This window comes from Cryptomeria japonica, chromosome 1 (genome assembly GCF_030272615.1).
Source record: "Cryptomeria japonica chromosome 1, Sugi_1.0, whole genome shotgun sequence".
NCBI lineage: Eukaryota > Viridiplantae > Streptophyta > Pinopsida > Cupressales > Cupressaceae > Cryptomeria > Cryptomeria japonica.
The window spans coordinates 150,125,515-150,150,912 of NC_081405.1; the positions used below are offsets into that span (position 1 = coordinate 150,125,515).

Below are 25,398 nucleotides of genomic sequence, written 5' to 3' on the forward strand. Positions count from 1 at the left end.
ATCTCTTTGCAAAATCTCATAGTCATATCCTGCATTTCATTTTTTGTTGTCATGATCTCTTGTTTCAACTTGCTTATCATATCATTAAGTGATTCATTTTCATCATTCCCATTTTGTAATTTTTCACAAAGTTCTCTTCTCTTATTTCTTGCAATAGTAAAATTTTCTTGAAGTGCCTGAATGATATCCTAAGTTTCCCTTAAATCATCTTCTAATTTGATATTTTTCAATTTCTCTACATCATAGTTTGTAAGAGTTCCTTCAAGTTGCTTCATCAGATTTTCCATCTTTACTGGTGTCAAGATCTTCCTCAAGTTGTTAGGCTTATGAAAATAGAGGATCAATCTTTGATACCAATTGTTAGGGGTCCCACAGATACTGAGAGGGGGGGGTGAATCAGTATCTAACCAGTAATAGGAATTTCTTAAGTTAAAACATACAGAACATAATATAACAATGTATCGATATGCAAGAAATATTGCAATAAATAGAATCAAGAACATCCACATGAAAAGTACACCACAACACAAGATGTTAACGAGGAAACCTAGTGTGTGAAAAACCTTGGTGGGATTTGTGACCCACAATATTCACTCACTGGCCAATAAGAGAATATTATTTACAATAGGGGCCTGCACATGCAGGAAGGCCAACTGCCTAGAGCTCACTACTCAATGGGAAGTCACACTGACTTACAATAAGGATTATACTAATCCAATAACTTGTACTGCTTTATAATAGCATCTTCAATGCCAGATTCAATACCGGTTCCTGCTATGTTCTTTACATATACCGTTTGACCTATATTTCACACATTAGGTCTGCCGAATATTTTCCTTAATGCTCCTTCTTCTCTAATATAAATGTCTACAATGATCTCCTTTATATATAAGATTCATTTTACAATTTGCCAAGTTGGCTTACAATAATAAACAAAATATTGCATAACAAAAATCCTGTCGGCCTCTGTGTCGATATACTTGTTTTCTTCTATGCTGATGCTGGTGTCCTGAGTGCCGGTGTAGAGTGTGATCTACTGATGCCGGTGCACTATCTTGCCGATGTAATGCTTTGCTGGTATAATGTCTTACCGGTGCCATAGGATTGCAAGGTTGCCATCAATGACAAAACCTTCAATCACATACAATGTCTCATTGGAGTGTGCATATGCCAACAATTAAATCCACCTTAGTTGATTTTATTTCCTTCTCTCAAATTTCACCCCATCTAAGATCATCTTCAATGAGATATATGGCACATCTATACCCCTACACATTGTCGTTCCCTCACATGGATCAAAACATAAATGAAACTTTATCCTAGTCCAACTAAGATTGTAATGGATCTCATGTACATCCTACATGGGAAGTTAATATTTTTTTTAGTCATTTGAATGTGCTAGGTCCTATGTTCTTCTCACTAGTGTGAATGTAATATGTTTATTTATGGTGATAAATAGATCACAAAATTTTACATAATTTTACTAATTTTAAATTTTTATAGTACATGTTGCACATATGAATACATAAACACAATTGAATGATTATTCTTAGTAGATTTGATTTTAATAAAACTAGATCATATCATTTTTATTATTTTTATGTTACACTCTTCTTACGGTTCAAATGTGATTATATGAGTTTCTATCTTTTGTTAACTTGCTTTAAGTTATTTATAGCATGCACTAGAGGGAATTTATACATCTTATCACTTAGTAGTTATTTAAATTGAGTTCATGGTAAGATTCTAGAAATTAACGAAATCTACCTCATTGCTTCTTTAGGTACCTACATCATGGAAGATACACTAGTTCCACTTGAGGAACTTTTCTCACAAATTAATATTGAGATTAATAAATTGAGAAAATATATAGATGATGGTACCAATACATGGCTTTATAAGGACACTTGTGTGACTATATTGTCTAGCTTAGAGAATAATAGAGGTAAACTCCATGCTATAAATTTTTCTCTTCATCTCTTTAGCTAGATTCATATGCTCACGTTTTATGGTAGGAGGAAGAAATCCAAAACCTTCTCCAAAAATCATGTTTTGCACTTGTGCCTCCTTCATAACATCAACTATGTGTTCTTCACCCTCATTTGCTCCAATATCTAAATGAGACTCAACTTATACTTCATTTTATATATGTTGAACCCCTACACACAAAATTCATATATTTGTTTAAGAGAATCATATTTAGAATATTTAATGAAAAAGTTGTCAATTTATTAATGTATGAGTGAGTTTGTAACAAATATACTAATTTTAAATTTAATGTGTATATGTAATAAAGTTAATAAGGACCATGTACAATATATCTCCATGTGAAAACCTTAACATAGATAATCAATAAAATATTCACCATTCAAGTAAAATTACTATGAATAGGTAATCTAAAATAAAGGATGATAAATGATATTAGATCATATACTTATGATAAATAATTATTATTAATTTACTAGCAAGTATGTCTAGGTGTAATATTAGTTTTAGGTTCCACAAGTGGAAAAGAATACTTATTTTATTCTCGAGTAATACATAAAAATTAGAGAAGCATTAACTCTTCACAATTTCAACATTGTTTCTTGAGAAAGCAAGATGAGTGAGAGCGGGGGTGAGAGTGGAGGTGGGGTTAGGTTTTTTGGAGAAGGTGCAGATGTAGGAGACAATGGGGATGAAGATGATTATGGTGATCCTACTATTTCTAGCTGGTTTTGATTTTCATATGTGGGGTTTGTTGTGCTCTAGCTCTCTATTGTGTGGGGGATTTTTTTTGTACCCCTATTCATTCCTCTCGATTTTATGGAGGGATGTTATGGTCTTTTTTCTCCCAACACTATTTTTCAGTTGGAAAGACCACTTGTAGGTCCTTTGTGGTTGTTTTCCCTTGTTCAGGGGTCACCCTATTTTTTTGGAGTTTGTGATTAGGGTTGTTTAGAACTCAAAGTGTTTTCTTCTTCTGGTGGTGGTCACTCCCTCCCTCTCCATTCATGATTTTGATCCTATTAAAAATGGTGCAACTGATACTATTTGGATACTTTCTATGTTCGTGGGTGCTCTGCCCATTGTAGTTGCAGACGGTGGTGGGATGTCTATCATATGAACTATGGCATAGAAGGATTTCGACAATGAAGCATTTCAATGCATTTGAAAGAAAATGTTATATCCAGAGAGATGAGGATAATCTCAAAAAATTTGATAGCAGAGCAGATGAAGGCATACTCCTAAGGTACTCTACAAGAAGGAAGGCTTACTGGTGTTACAACAAAAGACTAAACAAAATTATTGAAAGTCTAAATGTGAAGGTTGATGAAGATATTTCTAAAGACACTAATAGATTAGCAACATATGAATCAGATGAGTCCTTTGATAGAAGAAAGGAAGAGGAAAATAAAGAAAAGGAAACTCAAGATTCTCCGACAACTACATCAAAAAATTTGAGGTATGTACTAAGGAATCACTCAGAGGATCATATTTTTCGAAACTAGAACAAAGGAATTATCACAAGAAGTAACACAACTCAAGAACAAGTTATGTTATGTTTACTTTCAAAGACTGAACCAAAGACAATATAATAAGCATGCAATGATCAAAATTGGATGAAAGCAATGAAAGAACTAGACTAGATTAAGAAAAAATAGACATGGGAACTTGTACACAGACCAATAGATAAAAATGTTATTGGAAAAAAGTGGGTACTCTAGAAAAAGCTAGATGAAGAAGGAAAGGTTGTAAGAAAAAAAGCAAGGTTGGTTTGAAAGGATTGCACTCAGGTTGAAGGTATTGACTTTGAGGAAAAAATTGCTCCATTTTCTTGAATGGAAGTTATAAGGATTTTCTTGGATTTTGTAGCTTTTAAGGATTTCAAAGTTTATCAGATGGATGTGAAATCAACATTTTTAATGAAGTGAAAGAAGAATTTTATATTAAACAACCAGACAGATTTAAGAGATGATCAAGACATCGTTTGGAGGTTGAATAAAGTGTTGTATATATTGAAACAAATCCTAGAGCTTGGTATGGAAGGCTAGACAAATATTAGATTGTTCAAGGCTTTTAGAAGGGATCTGCTGATAGTAATCTCAATTTCAAAGTTTATTTAGGAAATATATTAATTGTTGTTGTGTATGTTGATGACATAATTTTTTAAGGAAATGATGGTATGTGCAGAGGGTTTGATAAACTTATAAGGCACTGAGAGGGGCGGGTGAATTAGTGCAAGCAAAAATAATATAAATCTGATCACCAACTTATTAAACTTAAATCTTAACAAGCATAAGAGGAATATCACCACATAAGCTAATGCCCAATAAAACAAATTCCACATAACACAAGAGATTTATATGTAAAAACCCAAAAGGGAAAAACCATGGTGGGAGTTAATACCCACAATCTTCAATATCTACAAAATATAAATATTGACCAGTTAAGGTCTTACAAATATGCCCTGTTAGGAGAAGAATTAGTTAGGAGTCACCCAGTTAAGGGATTTAATATGATGAGCCCTATGTTAGACAGTTCAAATAACCGAAAGAAAACTGAGAGGGGGAGGTGAATCAATTGTGACAAATTACCGGAACCATTAGCAATTAAAACTTTAATACCGAAACCCAAAACATTAATACCGAAATTGTTAAATCAAATACCGCAATAGCAATTAAACCAATTAAGCATAAACAATAATCACAGAATAAATACCATCCACATGACACCAAGATTTGTACATGGAAAACCTAGTAAAGGGAAAAGCCATGATGGGAAGCCTACCCACAGTTAGATAATACTTTTACAGTAAGTATGTGAATTACAATTGAGAGTCCTGCACTTACAGGAAGGCCAACATCCTAGAGTGGACTTCTCGACACAAAAGGAGCCTCACTGACTACATAAAAATCCAAACTACAACCCAGAGAAGTGTTGAACTACAAAAGATAGCATCTCCTATGCTTGAGTACAGTTTCGGTTAAACTTGTTGGTATTTTGGTATGGTTTTGTCATTGATGTCAACACCTACTAAAACTCTAGCACTTTGGAGATCCAACAACATTCATCGGCAAGCAAGTGTCATTTTCGCAATCACCGGTATATGGTACACCAGCAGGATATAATGTTCACCGGCACTTGGAATGGCATGGAAAACACTTGGTAATGTCAAAGACATTGTTTGGATATCTTATTTTGGAGAATTGTTTATTCTCATATTCATATTTGCATATTTGTTGTTACCGGAAAATAGGTCCAGGTTATGCACCGACAGGTTTATCTTTTCCACATCAGCACGACACACTATGGAGATGATTATTTATTGTTGTAAATGCATTAAGCCGAAATGTTGTATCGGTTATTGCATTGAATATTGTATTGTTTGTAAAATGATTTTATTGTAATATCTTGTAGAACCGACCTACTAAAATTGGTCTTAGGTTATGGTATAAATGTAAGGTCTTATTTGTAAGATCGGATGTGGAATGCAAAATAGTTGTAAGAAGGTATAAGCGAGATTAAGTAGAGCTATATATGCAAACATCATTTGAAGGTGAAGCTAGTTTTAGTGAAAGCATATCAGAACTACACCGGTACTGACTCTAGCATATGAAGATTCTATTTTGAGCAGTACATTCTTATTGGATTTAAGCATCCAATTGTAGTCAGTGTGACTCCCATTTGTGTTTGAGCAGTGAGCTCTAGATGCTTGGCCTTTCTGGATGTGTAGACCCCATTTATGTACACTTATTATCTGTAGTAGTATCATCTTATTGTGGGTAAGGTTTCCCATCATGTTTTTTCCCCTTATAGGGTTTCCACGTACAAATATTGGTGTTATGTGTTATGGATGACTTTGTCCTTTTGTTTCATGCATTAATCTTCACTGGTATTGCAATTATCTGTTAAATCTGTCCACCGGTATAATAGACTGGTTCACCGGAATTAAGCAATAAATTGGTTAAGCTATTTTTGGTTTAAATTTATTAGATAACTGATTCACCCCCTCCCCCTCTCAGTTGTCTCCAGGACCTAACAATTGGTATTAGAGCCTAGTCCTCTTTTGCAGAAGTTTAACAACTTGAGGAGATCTAATGTCTACTAACTATTTTAGGAAGGACAGTCCTAAACTTGATGGAACCAATTATGGCATATGGAAGATCATAATGGAGACACATCTAAATTTCATTGTAAAGGACATCTGGGATGTTACAAAGAATGGCTATACTGCTCCCACTTCCAGTCAGCCTAATCCACCCAACTTGACTAAAGATGAGGAAAATGATTGGAAAGCAAGAGAAGCACTTTTGACCGCATTAACAAATCAACAAATGATGGGATTATCAGACAAATCAACTACTAAAGATATTTGGGATCATTTGGAGACACTGAATGAAGGAGATTCCACAGTCAAAATTGCAAAAATTGAAAGCTTCTGGGTCAGGTATGAAAATCTGAAAATGGAAGAAGATGAAAGGACTTCTGCTTTTATGGAAAGAGTTAATGAAATTGTTTTGGGTATTAAATGTTGTGGAGGAACCTTAAGTGAAGATGAAATTGTTTCAAAAGTTTTAAGAGGATTGCCACTAGTGCAGGACACCTAACTCATTGTCATGGTCTTAAGAAAGGGACACATAGGTTAGTATCAAGGGATGTAATAATGAGACCATTTGTAAGGTCAATTGGGTCTAAGGTGTTCTTATAAGAGTAGACACCAACTTGAACCAAAGGTCTTGAATAGGTAGAATAAGGGAGTCATGAGGGATTTAGGTGTTTTAGGTCTTAACATGGACCATTTGATCCATTTTTGTCTTTGGTTTGGTCAAATAGGTGTATTGGGGTAGTATTGTAAAAACTATCAAAAGATGTAAAAGTTGTCATGCAACTTTGAAAGTTGCTTGACAACTTTTTCAAAAGTTGCACAAAATGGCAAATCGGTTGTTAACCAGTTGGAAGTTGGTTATGGCCATTGAGACGAGGTCAATTAGAGGGAAAGAGGTCAAGGAAGGCCTCATGATGTCAGATTGTATGGACAGAAGGAGAAATTAATGAGCAGACCTTGATTTTCTGAGAAATTGACTAGTTTTTGGTATTGTATGGACTGGTACGGATTGGGCATGACCCAATTTTGTGTGTGTGAGATAGTGTGCCTTATCTCCTATCGAATTCTTTTGGGTTGAAGTCATTTGGTGAACATAGGCAAGAGTTCTTTAATTTTGTTGCTGACTGGTCTGATAAACCCTGAATTTGAGGGTTTTAAGAGATGGATCTCTAACTTACACCCCAGACATGGTGTCCACATGGCCCTTTGGGGAATGCAAGTTAGGAGAGTCTTCTAAGAGATCTAAGGATATTAGAGTGAGGGGAGTTGATTTTCTAATCATACCAAGTCGATTCTAGGCTAAACATCTCTATGTGTTTAGCCAAGAAGACAGAGAAGGTGGAGACAACAGAGGAAGTTGATGATTCTAAACTAGTGGTAGGCTAATATGGAGTCATTTTGGATAGAAGAAGAGTCCTAGACCCTTGGAAGGTTTCTAAGAACCCACCCTACCAAAATTCCTTTGTTATCCACACCTAGTCTGGCCAACTAGGCTTGTGAACATAGTGGGAATTGTGGAGTGCAGGATTAGGACCAATCCAAGTCCTTTTAGGATCTTGTTGGAATTGAAATAGGATATCCATCAGTGTAGGGTATTCACTAGGTTGTTCAAGAATTTTTTGAGGAAAGCTCAAAAACTAGTGAGTGAGGGCTAGTAGCCTGACTGGCCTAAACAAGGATACCCATCTTATGGGTGTTGTGGAATCCAACTAAGGGTGGAACCTTGGTGTTTGAGGTCCCTAGTGACTATCTCCATTCATGCTTTGAAGATCCCAAACTAATAAGGGATTTTTGTTTAGATAGGGCTCATTTGGAAGAGTGGAACCTAATGAGATAGGTTGGGGTGTCTAAGTGATAAATAGACCCCTAAGTGAAGTAGTGTTGCAGGCTCTGCATCAAGCGGTATCAGAGCCACTAAAGATCTTGCTTGGTAGGCAAGAGTAAAACAAGATGTCTGAAATAGAAGGCAATGAAGGGGATGGGTTCGCTATGAATACAACCAACAAGGAGTTGGCTAAGATGCTCAAGGAGCATATGGCAAGAAGCAAGAAGATGGAAGATGAAGTAGCAAGGTTGAAGGAACAACAAGGGGGAAGAAGGAATAAGGAAGAAGAATCAAAAGAAGAAGATGAAATAGAAGAGATATCAGCACCTAGGAGACAAGAGGTGCCTAAAGATCAGAGGTTGCTCATAGAAGCCCTTGAGAGGGTGGGGAGAAAAGACTCCAAGATAGATCTACCCATGTTTGTAGGTAAGATGGATGCATAAGAGTGCATGGAATAGTTAGAAGCCCTAGATAACCATATTGAGTGTGAAGACACTCCAGAGCACTTGAGAGTGAAGGTGGCAAAGTCAAAATTAAAAGGGGCTGCATTAAGTTGGTGGAACTTCTTGCAGAATGAGAGGGTTGAAAATGAAAGGAACCCTATTTCAACGTGGAGAAGGATGAGAGCATAAGTTAAGAAGCAATTTGTCCCGAAAGACTATGACATAGTGATGCATAGGAAATTGCATGGACTAAGACAAAGAGACCTTGACGTGAATGCCTATACTGAGGAGTTTCACAAACTCACTCTTAGAGAAAAGATCTCTAAAACAGAGAAACAAAAGGTTGCCAGGTACATGAATGGACTAAAGTATTCCATCCATGATGAGATCACCATGTTCAATCCAAATTCAGTACATAAATGTTTCTAGTTAGCACTCAAGGTTGAAGAGAAACAAAAAAGGAAGAGTGATCAGCAAAGAGGAGGGAGAGGTGGTAATTTCCACCAAGGAAGAGGAAGGAGCCATGTTGGTGGACCCTCTAACCAGTTCCAAAGGGAATCCAGTAACCAAGAAGGGTAGGAAGGAGAATCTAGTCAAAGAGGTGGATTTAGGGGCAGAAGAGGAAATAGTAGAGGAAGGTTCGGAGGTAGGAGTTTAGGGGTGTTCACAGGTAGGTGTTTCAACTGCAATCAAGTAGGGCATCAGGCCTCAAGGTATCTAGAGAAGCAAAGAAACAACAACCAAGATGGAGAGAGAAGGATACACCTAGCCCAAGAAAATGACACACAAAGCATGCAAGGACCAAGAGGAAATGCAGATCCAGAGCAAGGTGAATGTTTAATATTCAATAGAACCTTATTGAAGGTCCCTGGAACCAAAGAGCCACCCCAAAGGAAGACTTTATTTAGGACATCTTGCAAGGTGAAAGGTAAAGTGTGTAAGGTGATTGTAGATTTTGGATCCACTGATAATCTTGCATCTATTAAGATGGTTAACAAACTAGGATTGAAGAAAATAAACCACCCTAACCCCTATAAGGTGTCTTGGTTAAATAAGGAACAACAAACTATGGTGAATGAGCAGGTTTATGTGGATTTCCAAATAGGAGATTATAGAGACAACATTCTCTGTGATGTTGCAGAGATGGATGCTTGTCATCTACTGCTAGGGAGACCATGGTAGTATGATGTGAACTCCAAGCATGATGGCAAGAAGAACATCTATAAGATAACCAAGGGTGCAGTGGAATACACCATGAGACCTCTACCTGATGATGAGAAGGAGGCTCAGTCAGTAAACAATTTGCTAGTAGTTGGAGAAAAGGAGTTCATGAAGACTCTCAAGGAGAAGAACACTCCATGCTTTGCCATCATAGTGAAGTCTAAGAGGGAAGAAAAAGAAAGAGAAGAGGAAGGTAAAGAACCATTGAGGAATGTGGAACCCAAGGAGGTACAAGACTTATTGAATCAGTACAAAGATGTGATTGCAGACAGTAAGACTGAGACTCTACCACCAATTAGAGATGTGAATCATTGCATTGACTTTATACCAAGGTCTACACTACCAAACAAAGCAGCATACAAACTTACTCCAGATCAGAATGAGGAGTTAGCAAGACAAGTTGAAGAGTTATTGAGGAAAGGGTTTATAAGGAGAAGTATTAGCCCTCGTGCAGTACCAGTAGTGTTGGCTCCAAAGAAGGAAGGTACATGGAGACTATGTACTGACTCTAGAGCCATAAATAAGATCACTATAAGGTACCGATTCCCCATGCCTAGGATGAAAGACTTGATGGATTGCCTAGGAGGAGCAAGGTATTACTCTAACGTGGACTTGAAAAGTGGGTACCATCAGATAAGGGTTAGAGAAGGGGACGAATGGAAAACTGCCTTCAAAACTAATGAAGGGTTATTTGAGTGGATGGTGATGCCCTTTGGCCTCTCAAATGCTCCAAGCACCTTCATGAGGCTCATGACCGAAGTGCTTAAACCTTTTATAGATCATTTTGTTGTTGTTTACTTGGATGACATTATCACTTTTAGTAAAAGTATAGATGAACATCTAAGACATGTTGAGCAGGTCTTGAAAAGGCTACAAGAGGAGAAGCTAAGGATCAACTTGAAGAAATGTGTTTTCTTGCAAGAAGAATTGGTGTTCCTAGGATTTGTGATCTCAAAAGGGAATATAAGGATGGACCCATCCAAAGTGGAGGCAATATTGAATTGGTCAACTCCAAGGAATGCAAGTGAGGTAAAGAGCTTCCATGGTTTGTCAAGTTTCTATAGGATATTCATTAAGGGTTTTAGCCATGTGTGTGCTCCTATGATAGACACAATCAAGGGAGGTAGAAAGTGTCAATTTGCTTGGACCCAAGAAGCTGATAGGTCATTTGAGTTTTTGAAGAAAAAGGTTGCAGAGCAACCTATATTGATCCTACCAGATTTCAACAAAGTGTTTACCATTGAGTGTGATGCTAGCAATAGGGCCATAGGTGGGGTCTTAAGTCAAGAAGGAAAACTAGTGGCTTTCTTTAGTGAAAAACTTAATGAAGCAAAGCAAAGATATTCAACCTATGACCTAGAAATGTATGCAATGGTTTAGTCCCTAAGGAAGTGGAGGCACTACTTATTACCAAAAGAGTTTGTTGTCTATATCAACAACCATGCCTTGAGTTTCTTGAATAGGTGGGAGAAGCTAAACCATAGGCATATGAAATGGGTGGAATTCCTTCAAGCCTACACCTTCACCATAAAACATAAGAAGGGTATAACAAACAAGGTTGCAGATGCCTCAGTAGAAGGAACTTGACCATTCAGGAGATGAAGTTGGAAAGTGTGGGAATCCATTCTATAAAGGATAGGTATGAAGAGGATGAAGATTTCAAGACAGCCTATCAAGTATGTAAGGAGATGACTGGTAGATATCACAGTGAGTTTGTAGAATATGTGTTGTAGGAAGAATTACTTTTCAAAGGCAGTCAACTATGTATTCCTAAGGGGTCACTCAGAGACAATATTGTGAAAGAGAAACATTGTGGAGGCTTGGCAGGACATTTTGGGCTCGACAAGACACTAGACTTGGTGAGGAGATTCTACTATTGGCCAAAGATGCCAACTGATGTCAGAAAGTTTGTGGAGAGTTGCATGGTGTGTCAAAGGGCCAAAGGAAGAAGTTCTAATGTAGGCCTTTACACTCCTCTACCCATTCCAAATAGACCTTGGGATTCAGTGAGCATGGATTTTGTGCTTGGCCATCCTAGGACCAAGCAAGGGTATGACAGCATATGTGTGGTAGTGGATAGGTTCTCCAAGATGGCCTGTTTCCTAACTTGCAAGACAACTCATGATGCCTCACATGTAGCAGGGATATTCTTCAAGGAGATCATAAGACTACATAGATTACCTTCATCCATAGTCTCGGACAGAGATTCTAAATTCCTTGGTCACTTTTGGAGGACCCTTTGGAAGAAGCTGGGAACTGAATTATCCTATTCATCTGCCTACCATCCTCAATCTGATGGTCAAACCGAAGTTGTTAATAGGTCACTTGGGAACCTATTAAGGTGTCTAATAAAAGAGTATGGTACTACATGGGATTCAGTGATTGCCCAGGGAGAGTTCACCTATAATGATTCAGTAAACAGAAGTACAGGGCAGAGTCCCTTCTAGATAGTTTATGGCACACACCCTAGGGGTGTGATGGAGTTGAGAGAGATCAGATCTTGGAGAGGAACACTGCTCAGGCTAGTGACTTTGCAGAAGTCATGAGAGACATCCACAAAGAAGTGCAGAGTAGATTAGAGAGAACCATAGAGAAATATAAGACTGCTGCAGAAAGTAAAAGAAGAGATGTTCAATTCTCCATAGGAGATATGGTGATGATTCATCTCAAAAAAGAGAGATTGCCCAAAGGGAAACACAGTAAACTTATGATGAAGAAGATAGACCCATTTAAGATTTTGCAAAAGTGTGCTACAAATGCATACAAGGTAGACTTGCCATTAGACATTGGATTGTCTAATACCTTCAATGTCTCAGATCTATATGCCTATAAAGGCCTGGAGATGATGGACACAAATGGAGAGGCACTTCCCTAGGATAACACCATTAAAACCCTTCCTAAAGACCAACCACTAGAGATTGAATGTATTCTTGATCAGTGAGAGGGTAAAAAGACTAGGAGATAGACCTATCCTGAATACCTCATCAAATGGAGGATGAAACCAGGAGAAGATGCTACTTGGCTGACAGAGACAACAATTGCAAAGTTGGGTTACAAAGTACTAGATCTGCTAACTCAAGAGACTTGAGTTTTGTCGGCTTGAGGAGTATGGTGCAGGGCACCTAACTTATTGTCATGGTCTTAAGAAAGGGACACATAGGTTAGTATCAAGGGATGTAATAATGAGACCATTTGTAAGGTCAATTGGGTCTAAGGTGTTCTTATAAGCCTAGACACCAACTTGAACCAAAGGTCCTGAATAGGTAGAACAAGGGAGTCATGAGGGATTTAGGTGTTTTAGGTCTTAACATGGACCATTTGATCCATTTTTGTCTTTGGTTTGGTCAAATAGGTGTATTGGGGTAGTATTGTAAAAACTATCAAAAGATGTAAAAGTTGTCATGCAACTTTGAAAGTTGCTTGACAACTTTTTCAAAAGTTGCACAAAATGGCAAATCGGTTGTTAACCAATTGGAATTTGGTTATGGCTGTTGAGATGAGGTCAATTAGAGGGAAGGAGGTCGAGGAAGGCCTCATGATGTTAGAATGTATGGACAGAAGGAGAAATTAATGAACAGACCTTGATTTTTTGAGAAATTGACTAGTTTTTGGTATTGTACGGACTGGTACGGATTGGGCATGACCCAATTTTGCATGTGTGAGATAGTGTGCCTTATCTCCTATTGAATGCTTCTGGGTTGAAGTCATTTGGTGAACATAGGAAAGAGTTCTTTAATTTTGTTGCTGACTAGTCTGATAAACCCTGAATTTGAGGGTTTTAAGAGATGGATCTCTAACTTGCACCCCAGACATGGTGTCCACATGGCAATTTGGTCAATGCAAGTTAGGAGAGTCTTCTAAGAGATCTTAGGATATCAGAGCGAGGGGAGTCGATTTTCTAATCATACCAAGTCAATTCTAGGCTAAACATCTCTATGTGTTTAGCCAAGAAGATAGAGAAGGTGGAGACAGCAAAGGAAGTTGATGATTCTAAATTGGTGGTAGGCTAATACAGAGTCATTTTGGATAGAAGAAGAGTCCTAGACCCTTGGAAGGTTTCTAAGAACCCACCTTACCAAAATTCCTTTGTTATCCACACCTAGTCTAGCCAACTAGGCTTGTGAACACAGTGGGAATTGTGGAGTACAGGATTAGGAACAATCCAAGTCCTTTTAGGATCTTGTTGGAATTGAAATAGGATATCCATCAGTGCAGGGTATTCGCTAGGTTGTTCAAGAGTTTTGTGAGGAAGGCTCAAAAACCAGTGAGTGAGGGCTAGTAGCCTGAGTGGCCTAAACAAGGATACCCATCTTATGGGTGTTGTACAATCCAACTAAGGGTGGAACCTTGGTGTTTGAGGTCCCTAGTGACTATCTCCATTCATGCTTTGAAGATCCCAAACTGATAAGGGATTTTTTTTTAGATAGGGCTCATTTGGAAGAGTGGAACCTAATGAGATAGGTTGGGGTGTCTAAGTGATAAATAGACCCCTAATTGAAGTAGTGTTGTAGGCTTTGCATCAGCCACCGACATATAAAATGATGGTTATTGCTATAAATGAGTTAAGAACAATGCCTAATACATAAGTAACTAGCGATACATTGATTGGAAAACTTTCAGCCTTTGAAATTGAGGAATTTGGTTCTGTTGCTACTATAAAAATAGATTTAGCCTTCAAAGCATCAACATCATCTACATTTGACAAATCTGATTGGAAAGCAGGAGAGAAAATGAAGAACCTGAAGAGCTTGAAACACTATTTGTAAGAAAAATGCCTAAAGGTCCAGTTGGAAGTAAGTATGAAGGTAAAGCACCCTTTAAATGTTTTAATTGCAATAAGATTGGTGATATGGCTTCAAGATGCCCTGATAGACATGCTAGACTAAGAGAAGAAGCTAGAAGGACATACAAGCCTAGCTCTAAATATCAGAGATACAAATTTAAGAAGGATAAAGACAAATCTTGTTATGTTGTTGATGAAGGATTGACTGATGATTCTGATGAGGATCCAATAGACAATGGATGGGTTTTTGTTGCTATAATAGAAGATCAACCGGCACCTGCAGTCTAATTGGTAGAGTAGGCCTTGGTAGTTAAAATTGAAGTAAAGGATGAGTGGATCATTGATTTAGGTTGCTCACATCATATGACATGAGATAAAGGTAAATTCTTGAACTTTGTTATTGCATCATTTATCCTTCATGACAAGAGTAAATCACCCTATAAAATTTCACTCAGAGTCCTTGTTTTTCTTGCAATACCTTAGTGTCAAGTCCTTGGTCTTTTTGAAAATTGTCTTTAAATAAAAAATGCCAAGTTTTGATAATTGGTTGAACTCTATGAACACATGGAACCATTTTGAACCGGGTTCATTAGGTTCATTTAGGTTCCGCAGTTTTTTTTTCAGTGTCTTGGGGGTTTTTCACACTAACATTATTTTAAGTGTTTTGCAGTGGCTCTTTATTGGTCTCGTTCAGTGACATGTTATGTCACCTCTCTTCAGGCATTGAACTCTTTGAGCCTAGTTCAAAAGGTTCAAACGTGTTCAATATGTTCAGCACTGTTCAAATGGTCAGCGGCACATGACATAGTTAATCTTTTCAAAAAAGATTTCTCCTGGGTACGATGTATGCCTTGAACTACTTGAACCCCAATGAAGTTTGTTCAGAATGTTCATGTGTATTCCAATTTGGTGGGTCCCGTGAGTTAAGGATTTGATGGTGCATTTATTGCCAAGTATGAGGAAGGCGAACCATATCTTGGGTGACATTAATTGTTGGAGTTTTGAAAGCAAGTAATCATTATGGGAACTGGCGATTACTTCAAAAATGCCCCCATGCATTCAATGCATGCATGCGATGTCCAATCCACAAGCTCAATACAGTCAAACTGACGATTGGAATTATTGCACTAAATAGATTTGTATTAGTTCTCTCGCTATAAGGTATGAGAAGATTTATTCTCTCAAAATATGTTCCTTGTTGCTACGGTGTTATTTTTATTCAATAGAATGTTTGTTGCTGGTAGTCATCTGGTTCCTCTCAGTTGTGAAGGTGAGTCCATTTCTTGTTCTCTCCAGTATTTTTACCTGCATTTCTTCTCTCGTAGTAAGGTTTGCCATTTATGAGTTATGAAGTTTTAAAAGAAAGAGTGTTCAAGGGAATTGATGGTTCTTTTGGAGTGGAGGTTCTGAGTAGTGGTCTCATAGAGGCGACAACCTTTCCCCTAGCTATCCCTTGCCTAGAATTGGTTAGGGAATGTATTTCTTGGTATGACCCAACCTCCGAAACCATTAGGAGAGACAATGATGAAACTCTCCTTGCCATTAACCGAGAAGTAATTACCTCTATTTTCAAGCTACCCGATTACCAGTTCTCAAATTTTTCTCTCGCCCAGTCAATCACCAGGTTCAATGTAGATAGAATCAGGCATCAAAATAATGTAGCAAAATATTTGTTGAAGGTTCCTCAAAGGGGGGTTCTAGATTGCCCAAGAATCCCAATAAGAATCATATGCTGTCTCACATTCACGATTTCATGTTACTATTGCATCGGGTTAGAGGATATGCGGAAGCATACAGTTTCGACGAATGGATTTATTGCTATGTGCAGCTAGTATTAGAGGGGAAGCAATACCTTCATTGGGTAGAGCTGATTGTTGATTCAATGAGGGAGCAGTTGAGTATGGCCAAGTAGTTCAAGTAGAATTTCTTCATGTCTTCCTATCTTATATACTGCTTGGCGTGCATTAAGGAAAGAGTTGGGATACCTAGACAGCCCACTGAGGAGGAGGTCCTCCTGTATGATTTATACCCTATGTTGCAGAGGGATAATGCCTTGCTGGACTTTGGGAGGGTACACAATGCCTTTCTGGCGGATTTGTGCTATGATTTGAAGAGTATGAAAACCAAAAGAATTTCTGAGGATGCACAGGCATTGGTGAAAAGGTTTGGCAGCTTCTTTACCTAGTTTCCTCACTTCTGTTATATAAGGATAGGCGGTTTGGAGGAAGAGCCCTTCAAGCTTCCTCATTTCTGTTCAGATTGTTTTGTTTTAGCAGAAATATGTAGGCAACTGACTACTGTGATAAAAAAGGCTCAACCCAGGGAAAAATGGGAAGGTCATTTTCCCATTCAGTTAGGTATGCTAACCTGCAGTTCAATGTCAGATGCATTGAGTATTGGAGTAGACCTGAACAACTTTAATTTTCCCCTGCACCATGAAAGGAAGGGTTTTGATAACAAAGGTTTCTCCCGAAGTCTTGGTCTAATGTTGTATCTCTCAATTCCACAATTAGAGGATTTTTGGGAGGATTGCAATGATGAACTTGAGGTGTTCAAAAGGGGGAAAATGAGAATGGTATTGGAGCAAGCTATTTCATTGCAGGTAAAGCTTGATATAGACGGACTTGAAGAAGATTATTTAGAATTGTTTGAACCTGGATACCTAGCTCAAGAAGAAACTGAAGTGTCCTGTATCAATTGGGATGAAGAAGAAGAGAATGATATACAACTGAGAACAAAAGGGGTTTTGTAGAGAACCGCATAATGGATTGAAAGAAAGAAAGTGGTGAAATTAGATGCCAAGTCTAACTTTGCGGAAATAATGAGATTACTTTGTGTTCACTAAAGCATTTTTCTAATAATGCTTCTATACTTGTTCATGCAGGTAAGGATAAAACGCCGCCTCAGGTTAGGAACAAGTCTAATCCAACTTTGGATTTCTCCACTCCTCGACATACCCGGTCATGAAGTCTTGCTTAGAGAAGGATGGATCAAGATAAGGATATAGAGATGAAGGATAAGATTCTTGAAGCTCAAATATTTGAGGTTGAGGATTTGGACAGCGACATTGCTAATGCACTGGATTCCCATGCGGTCACCATAGCTATAACACCACCCTCTAAAACAACCGTAGGAACAACTAGTTCCAGTGCAACTCCTATGTCGCTAACTACTTAGGTGAACAGAAAATGGAGTTCCATTCCCGTGACTATTCCAATTCAAGATATGGTCATTAAGTACACAGAGAAAGGCCCCAAGTAGAAAATGTTCAAAACAATTGCTCGATTGGATAGTGACGAAGGGATCGAAAAGTGGGTTGCCGAGATTGCCTCATACAAGCCCAAAGAAGAAGACAAGGAAGTTAGCGCAGAAGATTTTGATGTCATGAAGGTGGAGCTAGGAAACATGAGTAGAGACTCAGATAATCATTTCTTCCAGGTATACGCAAAGAAAATGCTCACCAGGTCAGAGAAAGATGGGCGGGAAAAGAGAGAGCTTAAGTGGCACATAAGTGTCCTTGCTCAATTCATTGACAACATCGGTTGCTTCGAAGCACTTCCTATATCCCATGCTAGGGAGAGCTTTGATCCAACTTCACTGGAGAATAAGAAGCTAATGAGTCAAGTTCAATGGGCTAATAGTATTGCAGAGGCTATTGAAAAATGGATTGAATGAGTAATTAAGGATGGAGAAAAGTATATCACGAACTCCCAAAAATTATGTGATGAGATGGAGAGCCTCATTGCGGAGATTCAAAACTAGGTTTTGCCATGGGAGAAAGAGGAACACAAATGGGAGAACATCTTACCTATGTTCTCTAAAATAGAAGAATATGGAGTTACCAAGTTTTTGACAGAACATTCAATCAAGCTGGTGATAGATGAATGTCAACTCTTCATGCTGAAGAAGACCATAATGTTGTGAGTGCTCACTTTTAAATCTATGATCTCCAATGCTAAGACCTTTGTGTATGAAGTCCAAGATCTCCAATGCAGTTTAGTTAATGACAACAAAGTGGTTAATCCTTACCACGATTGGCAGTTGGGAATTTGTGGGCTAAACATGTAGGATGTGATTAAAGTTTTCAAGATATACATGGAGAAAATAAAAGCCAAGGGTAACTTCACTCCTGAAGATATAACACGAGTTGCTCAGATCGAATCCATGATGTTCGTCGATAACGATCAGTTACTGAAACATGCTGAAAAGATGGTAAAGCACAAATGGAACAATGAAGTAGCAAAGGAAAAGCTCAATGCAGTGAAGATCCTGAATGAATCAATAATCCAAGAACTTGTAATGACCCATGACGCCCAGGAAGGCAAAGAAGAAAATGAGGATGGGAAAGTAGCATAACAGGTTGATCAAGGCCCTATTTTTATGTGTTTTTCATGTTTATGCAAAAGACTTGGGGACATGTGTCACAATTATACTCTATTAGTTTCATAACTAATTTAGAGGAGGTAGAGTTTTCAGGGAGACCTCCTCTATTCTAAGACTATAAATTAGATCAAGATGGACGGAATAAGTGTTAGATTTTAGTTAGAATTTTTGTGAGTTTTTGGTTTCATTTTTGTTGTGGTTGGAAAAGTTATGTTTTGATGAAGGAAGACATCAGACTTTAAAGATCTAGAATTGAAAAGGGTTTTATACTTATATTGATTGTGTCTTTGTTACATGGGATATATATATAAAGGATCATACTTTTTGGGAGAAAGAAAACCTGTGAGTTTTTGAATCTGCACCATAGCATATCTTTGTGTATGTTGATTAAATCAGATGATAGTGATCACCTTTTTAATACAGAATGTTATTTCTTCTCTGAGATTCCTTCCTGTGAGATTTTAAAGGATGCGTGTTTGAAAAGAGATTTTGTCTCTCTTTTTTTTATGAACCGTAAAACTAGTGTCCTAAAACTTTGTTTCAGTCATTTCTATTTCTCATGTTGAAATATTTAGAAAGCTTAATTTTCTCTAAAATATTTGTAAATCATTAGCCTCTCATCAAACAATGAAGTGGGCAGCCTTACGTGCTTTTAGGTTAAAACCATACCAGTCAAAAATTAATTAGATTATTTTCCTAATAACTAATAGAGGGAGTTGTACCTATAAAAAAATTGAGAGGGAAGTAGTATATTACACTTACCCAACTATTTAGTTGAACTTTTTGTCTTTAAAGAAGGTGACAGAGTTTGAAATTTATCATTTATAATAAAGGAAAAATCCATTCGCTAACAGATTTTTGGCGACTCTGCTAGGGAGAATAAGGCAAACATTCAATAGACCAGCATGCCATGGGCATGATAGAATTGACCTCATAAGCAGCAATATCGAGAGTGTTGTTTTGTTTGAGACAAATTTTTGTAACTCAAGAACATCACTGAGGTTTGAAAGTTTTTCTTAGAGATCTTAGGAACCCTAGGGGTGTTAACACTGGATTCTCGTCCTTACACTAGGTCACAAAGGAGAGAGGGAGTAAGTGATAGTCATTTTAAAGAATTGCAGGGATTATCATTTGCCACAAATTTTACTCCCAAGAGAAACACTAAAAGCACACCTTCCTCTCCTACCAGAATTATTCTTGTACCTTCCTCTTCTAGCCACTGGCAAGCACTAATGCTTACTGGAGTTCAAGCTCCTCCCCTTGTAACCATTTACCTTGTTTTCATTATGGTCCAACCATGGGGTGCGGCAGTCAGACCTCTTGCCCTCGGAGCTCATAATCCACTTCCAAAAGGAGCAAGGGATGTCCTACCTAGGTTTAATGGAGATGGAAAAGTCTCAGTTGAGGAACACTTGAATTCTTTCAATGTAGCTACTAGGATATTGGTGGTGCAATTTGAGGATGTGGCTATTAGAATTTTTTCTCAAACTCTTACTGAAGGGGCAGCAGATTGGTTTAGTCATCCGCGAGCGAGATCTATAATCGATTAGCAAACTATGAAAACCGCTTTCAAGAAAAGGTTCAAGAGTGCTGATGATGAACACTCACTATTGGCTCATCTCACACAAATGAAAAAAGAAATTCATGAGCCAATGAGGGACTATGTAGCCAGGTATAATAAGATTATCCATAAAATTCCCCAAGCTAAAAGACCAACTGCTGACAATCAACATTGTTTCTTCATAAACTCCATGCCTCCCAATGTTGGTTTCCATCTCAGGAGAAATAGGCCAATTGATCTCGAGACTGCACAAAATGAAGCTATAGAACTTGAAGATGATTTAATAACAACTGGGAAATGGAGAAAGGATGTGCAGATGCATCAAGGTCAATCCCAAGCTTCCACCTCTTCGACTGATCCAGTTGTTCAAAGGCTAGTCAATGATATGATTGCTTTGAAGAGGCAGATACCAAAACTTGGAGTTTCCTACCCTCAACCTTATCAAGATATAAGCAGAAAAACCCCAAATCAGTATAATTATGGATGGTCTTTGCAGTTGTCTACTGCCCGGCAAAGATTGCAAATAAAGGCTCCCCCTGAGAAGGGTGCTATGTGCTCTTTTCACCTTACTACAAACCATGATGGAGGTTCTTGTCTGAATATGATAAGACATGTTCAAATGAAAAACACAAAGGATGAACTAGGAGAGTTCTCTGAAGAAGAACAAATTCAAGAGGTACCTAGCGACTCTAGATCATTCTACTTTGAATATGAATCGGATTCAGAAAGAGGTGGTAATATTTTGCAACTCTTGAAGATCCTGCATGTGCAATCCTTACAAGAAATCAACGGACCTCCCAGCCTACTCCTTTTGCAATCTCTTCTGGAGCTAATTTCAAAGGTAAGGATCCCACATGTAATGGTTTTCCTTCTCATGCAAAAACCTCTGAGGTTAAGATTTTGCAAAGGAATCTTGAAAGTAAAAATAGTTTTTCTCCTTCCTCCTCATTTGACATATTTGAGTTTTGTAAAACTTTGACTATTCAACTTTCCACTATATAATATTTGAAACTGAACCCAAAGGAACTGGACAAACTGGTCAAGTATGTAAAGGGAGATTCTTCCTCAGACCCCTCGGCGCATGAATGTGTTGGGCATAGTGATTTGTTTACTGCTAAAAAACCCACATCTGTCCCATGCCCTTCCACTAATTTAGTTAATCCCTATGTTTTACATAATGCTGAGGATAGGCTTGAGATTGAGGTTCTGAAACCTGAACCTTTCTACATATCCCTTCTCCTGAATGGCCAAAAGCTCAGCAATTGTATAATAGATTCAAGAGCTTCAGATAACATAATGCCTTCATCTATTGCTAGGACTTTATGATTAACACTCACAAAGACATTTGGGAGATGTTATTCAATGGATTGGAAGTAGGTCCCTCTTATTGGATAGGTAAAAGATGCTCAGGTAGTGCTAGCCACATGTCCTGACAAAAGAGTAAAATTGACTATTTTGGTGGCTGATATTCCTGCAAGTTATGGGATGCTCTTGAGTAGAACTTTTTGTAAAGAACTTGGCAGGTAAATTAAAATGGATTGGTCGGAAGCCATCATTCCACTTGGGAAACAAAAATTCAAGCTCGAACCTGAACCAAAAAATAAATACACAGTCTTTCCCTCTGATAATCCCAAAGCCCAAATTCTGTTTCAAAAATGTGAATTTGGAAACTATCTCATCCTTGCACCTGGTGAAAAAGAACTTGAAAAGATAGTTGACGAGCATGGTGAACTATGGCAGATGGAATTTGATGGAAGTTGTGCCAATTCTGGCTCTGGAGCAGGAGTAGTTTTGTTGTCCCCTGATGGTAACATTTTCCCTTTTTCTTTCAAGTTGGATTTTAAGAATACTAATAATACTGTAGAGCATGAGGCATTACTGCTAGGATTAAATGAAGCCAAGGGTAAAGGTATTAAATTTCTCTAGGTAAAAGGGGATGCAAAGTTGATTGTCAGATAGGTGAGAAATATTTATTTAGTCAAGAATGATAGGTTGAAACATTACAGAAACAGGGTTGGGATGAGATAGAGTTTTTTGATGCTTTTTCAATTGAGGCAATACCAAGGGATCAGAACACTAGGAAAGATTCGTTGGCAGTTTCAACTTCTCTTTTGTTGCCACACTCAGATTTTAAAGATGACTCATATAGGATTGAAATGATCTATAGGGCTAGTGTTCCTGATAATGTAGATCATTGGCAAGTATTTGATTCAGATGTGCATATCAAAGACTTCCCGGAGGGCGTTTTTTCTTTTTCTCAATCTTATTTTGAAGGATTTGAAGATAGTTGCAAGTAATTTAGTCTGGATTCAGGTGCTGATTTTGAAAACAATTTCATTCAACTTAAAGGGAACAAAATTCCAAAAGGGCTAGTGACTTTGGAGAGATTTTTTAGCCAAAATGATGCATTCACAGGCAAGAAAGTTCTTGAGGATGATGGGAAAGGAAGTTGCAAAAAGATTAATCTAGGTGATGAATCTAATCCTAAGGTGGTAACAATTGGCAAATATTGCTCCTCTAAGGAAAGATGAATTCTTGGTGAGCTATTGAAGGAATACATTGATGTTTTTGCTTGGTCCTATGATGATTTAAAGGAGTTTAGAGATGGGTATTTTCAGCACCAAATCCCGTTGAAGCTTGGCATTTCTCCTTTCAGACAAAATCTGAGAAATTTTAACCCCATGATGGCAGATGCAATTTTTAGAGAGGTGGAGAAAATGCTTAAAGCGAGAATTATATATCCAATTCATCACTCTACCTGGGTAGCCAATATTGTGCCCATGAGGAAGAAGAATGGGGAAATTTGGATTTGCGTGTATTTTTGCAATCTAAATCAGGCGAGTCTTAAGGAAAACTTCACCTTGCCCAATATGGATCACATTTTCTAGACTGTGTCGAGGTCCAAGATGATGTCGATGTTAGATAATTTTTCTGGTTACAATCAGATTAGTGTTGCAAAGAATGAATAGCACAAGACAACCTTCATTACTCCATGGGGAACATTCACATAGAATCATATGCCGTTTGGTTTAATAAATGTTGGAGTAACCTTTCAGAGGGCTATGAATTCTTCTTTTGAGGATTTTCATGATAGGATTATCATTGTTTACCTAGACGACTTGACAGTGTTTTCTAAGAAGAGGAAGGACCATCTCAAGGATCTGAGGGTAGTTCTGCAATGTTATCGTGAGCATGGAATCTCCTTGAACCCAAAGAAGTTAGTTTTATGTGTAACAGAAGGTAAGTTGTTGGGGCATATTGTTTCAAAAGAAGGGGTCAAGATTGATCTTGAGAGGGTCAATGTAATTCAACGTCTTAGTTTACCTTCAAACCGGACTGGAGTAAGGTCTTTCTTCAGCTAGGTGAATTTCCTAAGATGGTTTGTGCCTAAATTTGTAGAAACTACCAAGCATATTATTAGCTTGTTAAGTGAGAGGCATCCTTTCAAATGGACTGAAGAAGCCAAGGAAGCTTTTGAAAGAATCAAGAGTTCAGTTTCTAATGCGCCCACTCTTATCAATCCTGATTTCAAAAAGGATTTCATTATATATTGCCATGCCTTGTTGGTAGGGATTGAGGCACCCATTGCATTTATGAGTGTTCCTCTCAAGAAGCATGAGATTAAGTATTCACTCTCAGAGAAACAAGCCTTTGTTGTGGTTAAAGCAGTCAAACAATTCTGGTACTACATTTTGCACTCTCATTCTGTGGTTTTTGTTCTAGATTCGGCAGTGAAAAGTATTCTAACTCAGCAGGAAGTCAGACTCAATAAAAGGGTGACATGGGTAACAAAAATTCAGGAGTATGATCTTAACATTCATTCTACAAAGACAGTTAAAGGACAAGGCTTGTGCAAGTTAATAGCAGAAAATAGAATGGAAACAGAAAAAGAATTACCACTAACTCTATTTATTAGGTTGCAAGATACATGGTTTTCTGATGTAGCCTACTATTTGACTTACGACAGTTGCCCAAGTCATTTGTCAGCCAAGGAGCAAAAGAATCTTAAGTTAAAAGCAGCTAAGTATGTTATTTAGCAGGATATCCTGTACAAAAAGGGTTTGGATGGTACCTATCTAAGATGTGTGAACAAGCCTCAACAGCAAAAGCTCCTAGAAGTTTATCATAATGAAGCCTGCGGTGGGCATTTTTCTTCCTCTATGACTACCTTTAAGATTCTAAGAAATTGTTTTGACTAGCTCGGTATGTTTTGGGATGCATATGTTCATGTTAAGGGGTGTGAAAAGTGACATCTTTTCTCTAGGAAACCACATTTAGCCGCTCTGCCTTTGAGGCCTGTAGTAATAGATGAACCTTTTAAACAGTGGGGTATTGATTCTATTGGGCCAGTGAATCCACATTCAAGTGCTAGTCACATGTACATTTTGATAGCAACGGATTATTTTACCAAGTGGTTGGAGGTCATTCCCACTAAAAGGGCAAATTTAGAGGTTGTGTGTAATTTTGGGGTCCCTCAAAAGATTGTTGCCGATAATGCATCGTACTTCTCCTCTGAAGAACTCACTATGTTTTGTTATGAACATCAAATCTCTCTCTCGCATTGCTCTGATTACTTTCCACAAGGTAACAGATTAGCAGAGTCAAGCAACAAGAACCTGATAGCGATTTTGAAGAAGTTGGTTGATGAAAATTCTCAAAACTGGCATAAGAAGGTATATGAAGCTTTGTGGGCAGACATCATTATGCCTAATAGAGCCATTGGAATGGCACCTTTCGAGCTTGTGCATAAGATTGGCATGAAACTTTCTTTACCCTTGGAATTGTCAGCAACAAAGCTTTAGATAGTAGTGGAGGATTCTTTTTTTCAGAATGCTCTAGAGAAGAGGGTTATGTATCTAATGAAGTTGGAGGAAGAAAGAGAGAAGTTGGTGGATAGAATTACGGAGCAACAAAATAGAGTGAAGAGGATTTTTGACATGAGAGCTCAACCAAGAGGTTTCCTTAAAGGGGATGAGGTATTGTTATGGGATAAAAGGAGAGAACCAAAGGGTGCCCATGGCAAATTTGACTCATTATGGAAAGGCCCATTCAAGATCTGTGAAGTGGTGGGAAAGAATGTTTTTAGACTCAACT

The 25,398-nt window shown here is 37.9% G+C and overlaps 1 protein-coding gene across 1 annotated transcript; it reads left to right on the forward strand.

Moving 5' to 3' along the window:
• Window positions 1–9,610: 9,610 nt before the first annotated feature.
• On the forward strand, window positions 9,611–17,327 carry LOC131856926 (uncharacterized). Its single transcript, XM_059208884.1, has 2 exons — window positions 9,611–10,061; window positions 17,245–17,327. Exons 1-2 carry the CDS (start codon window positions 9,611–9,613, stop codon window positions 17,325–17,327), a joined length of 534 nt encoding a protein of 177 aa, XP_059064867.1.
• Window positions 17,328–25,398: the final 8,071 nt, after the last annotated feature.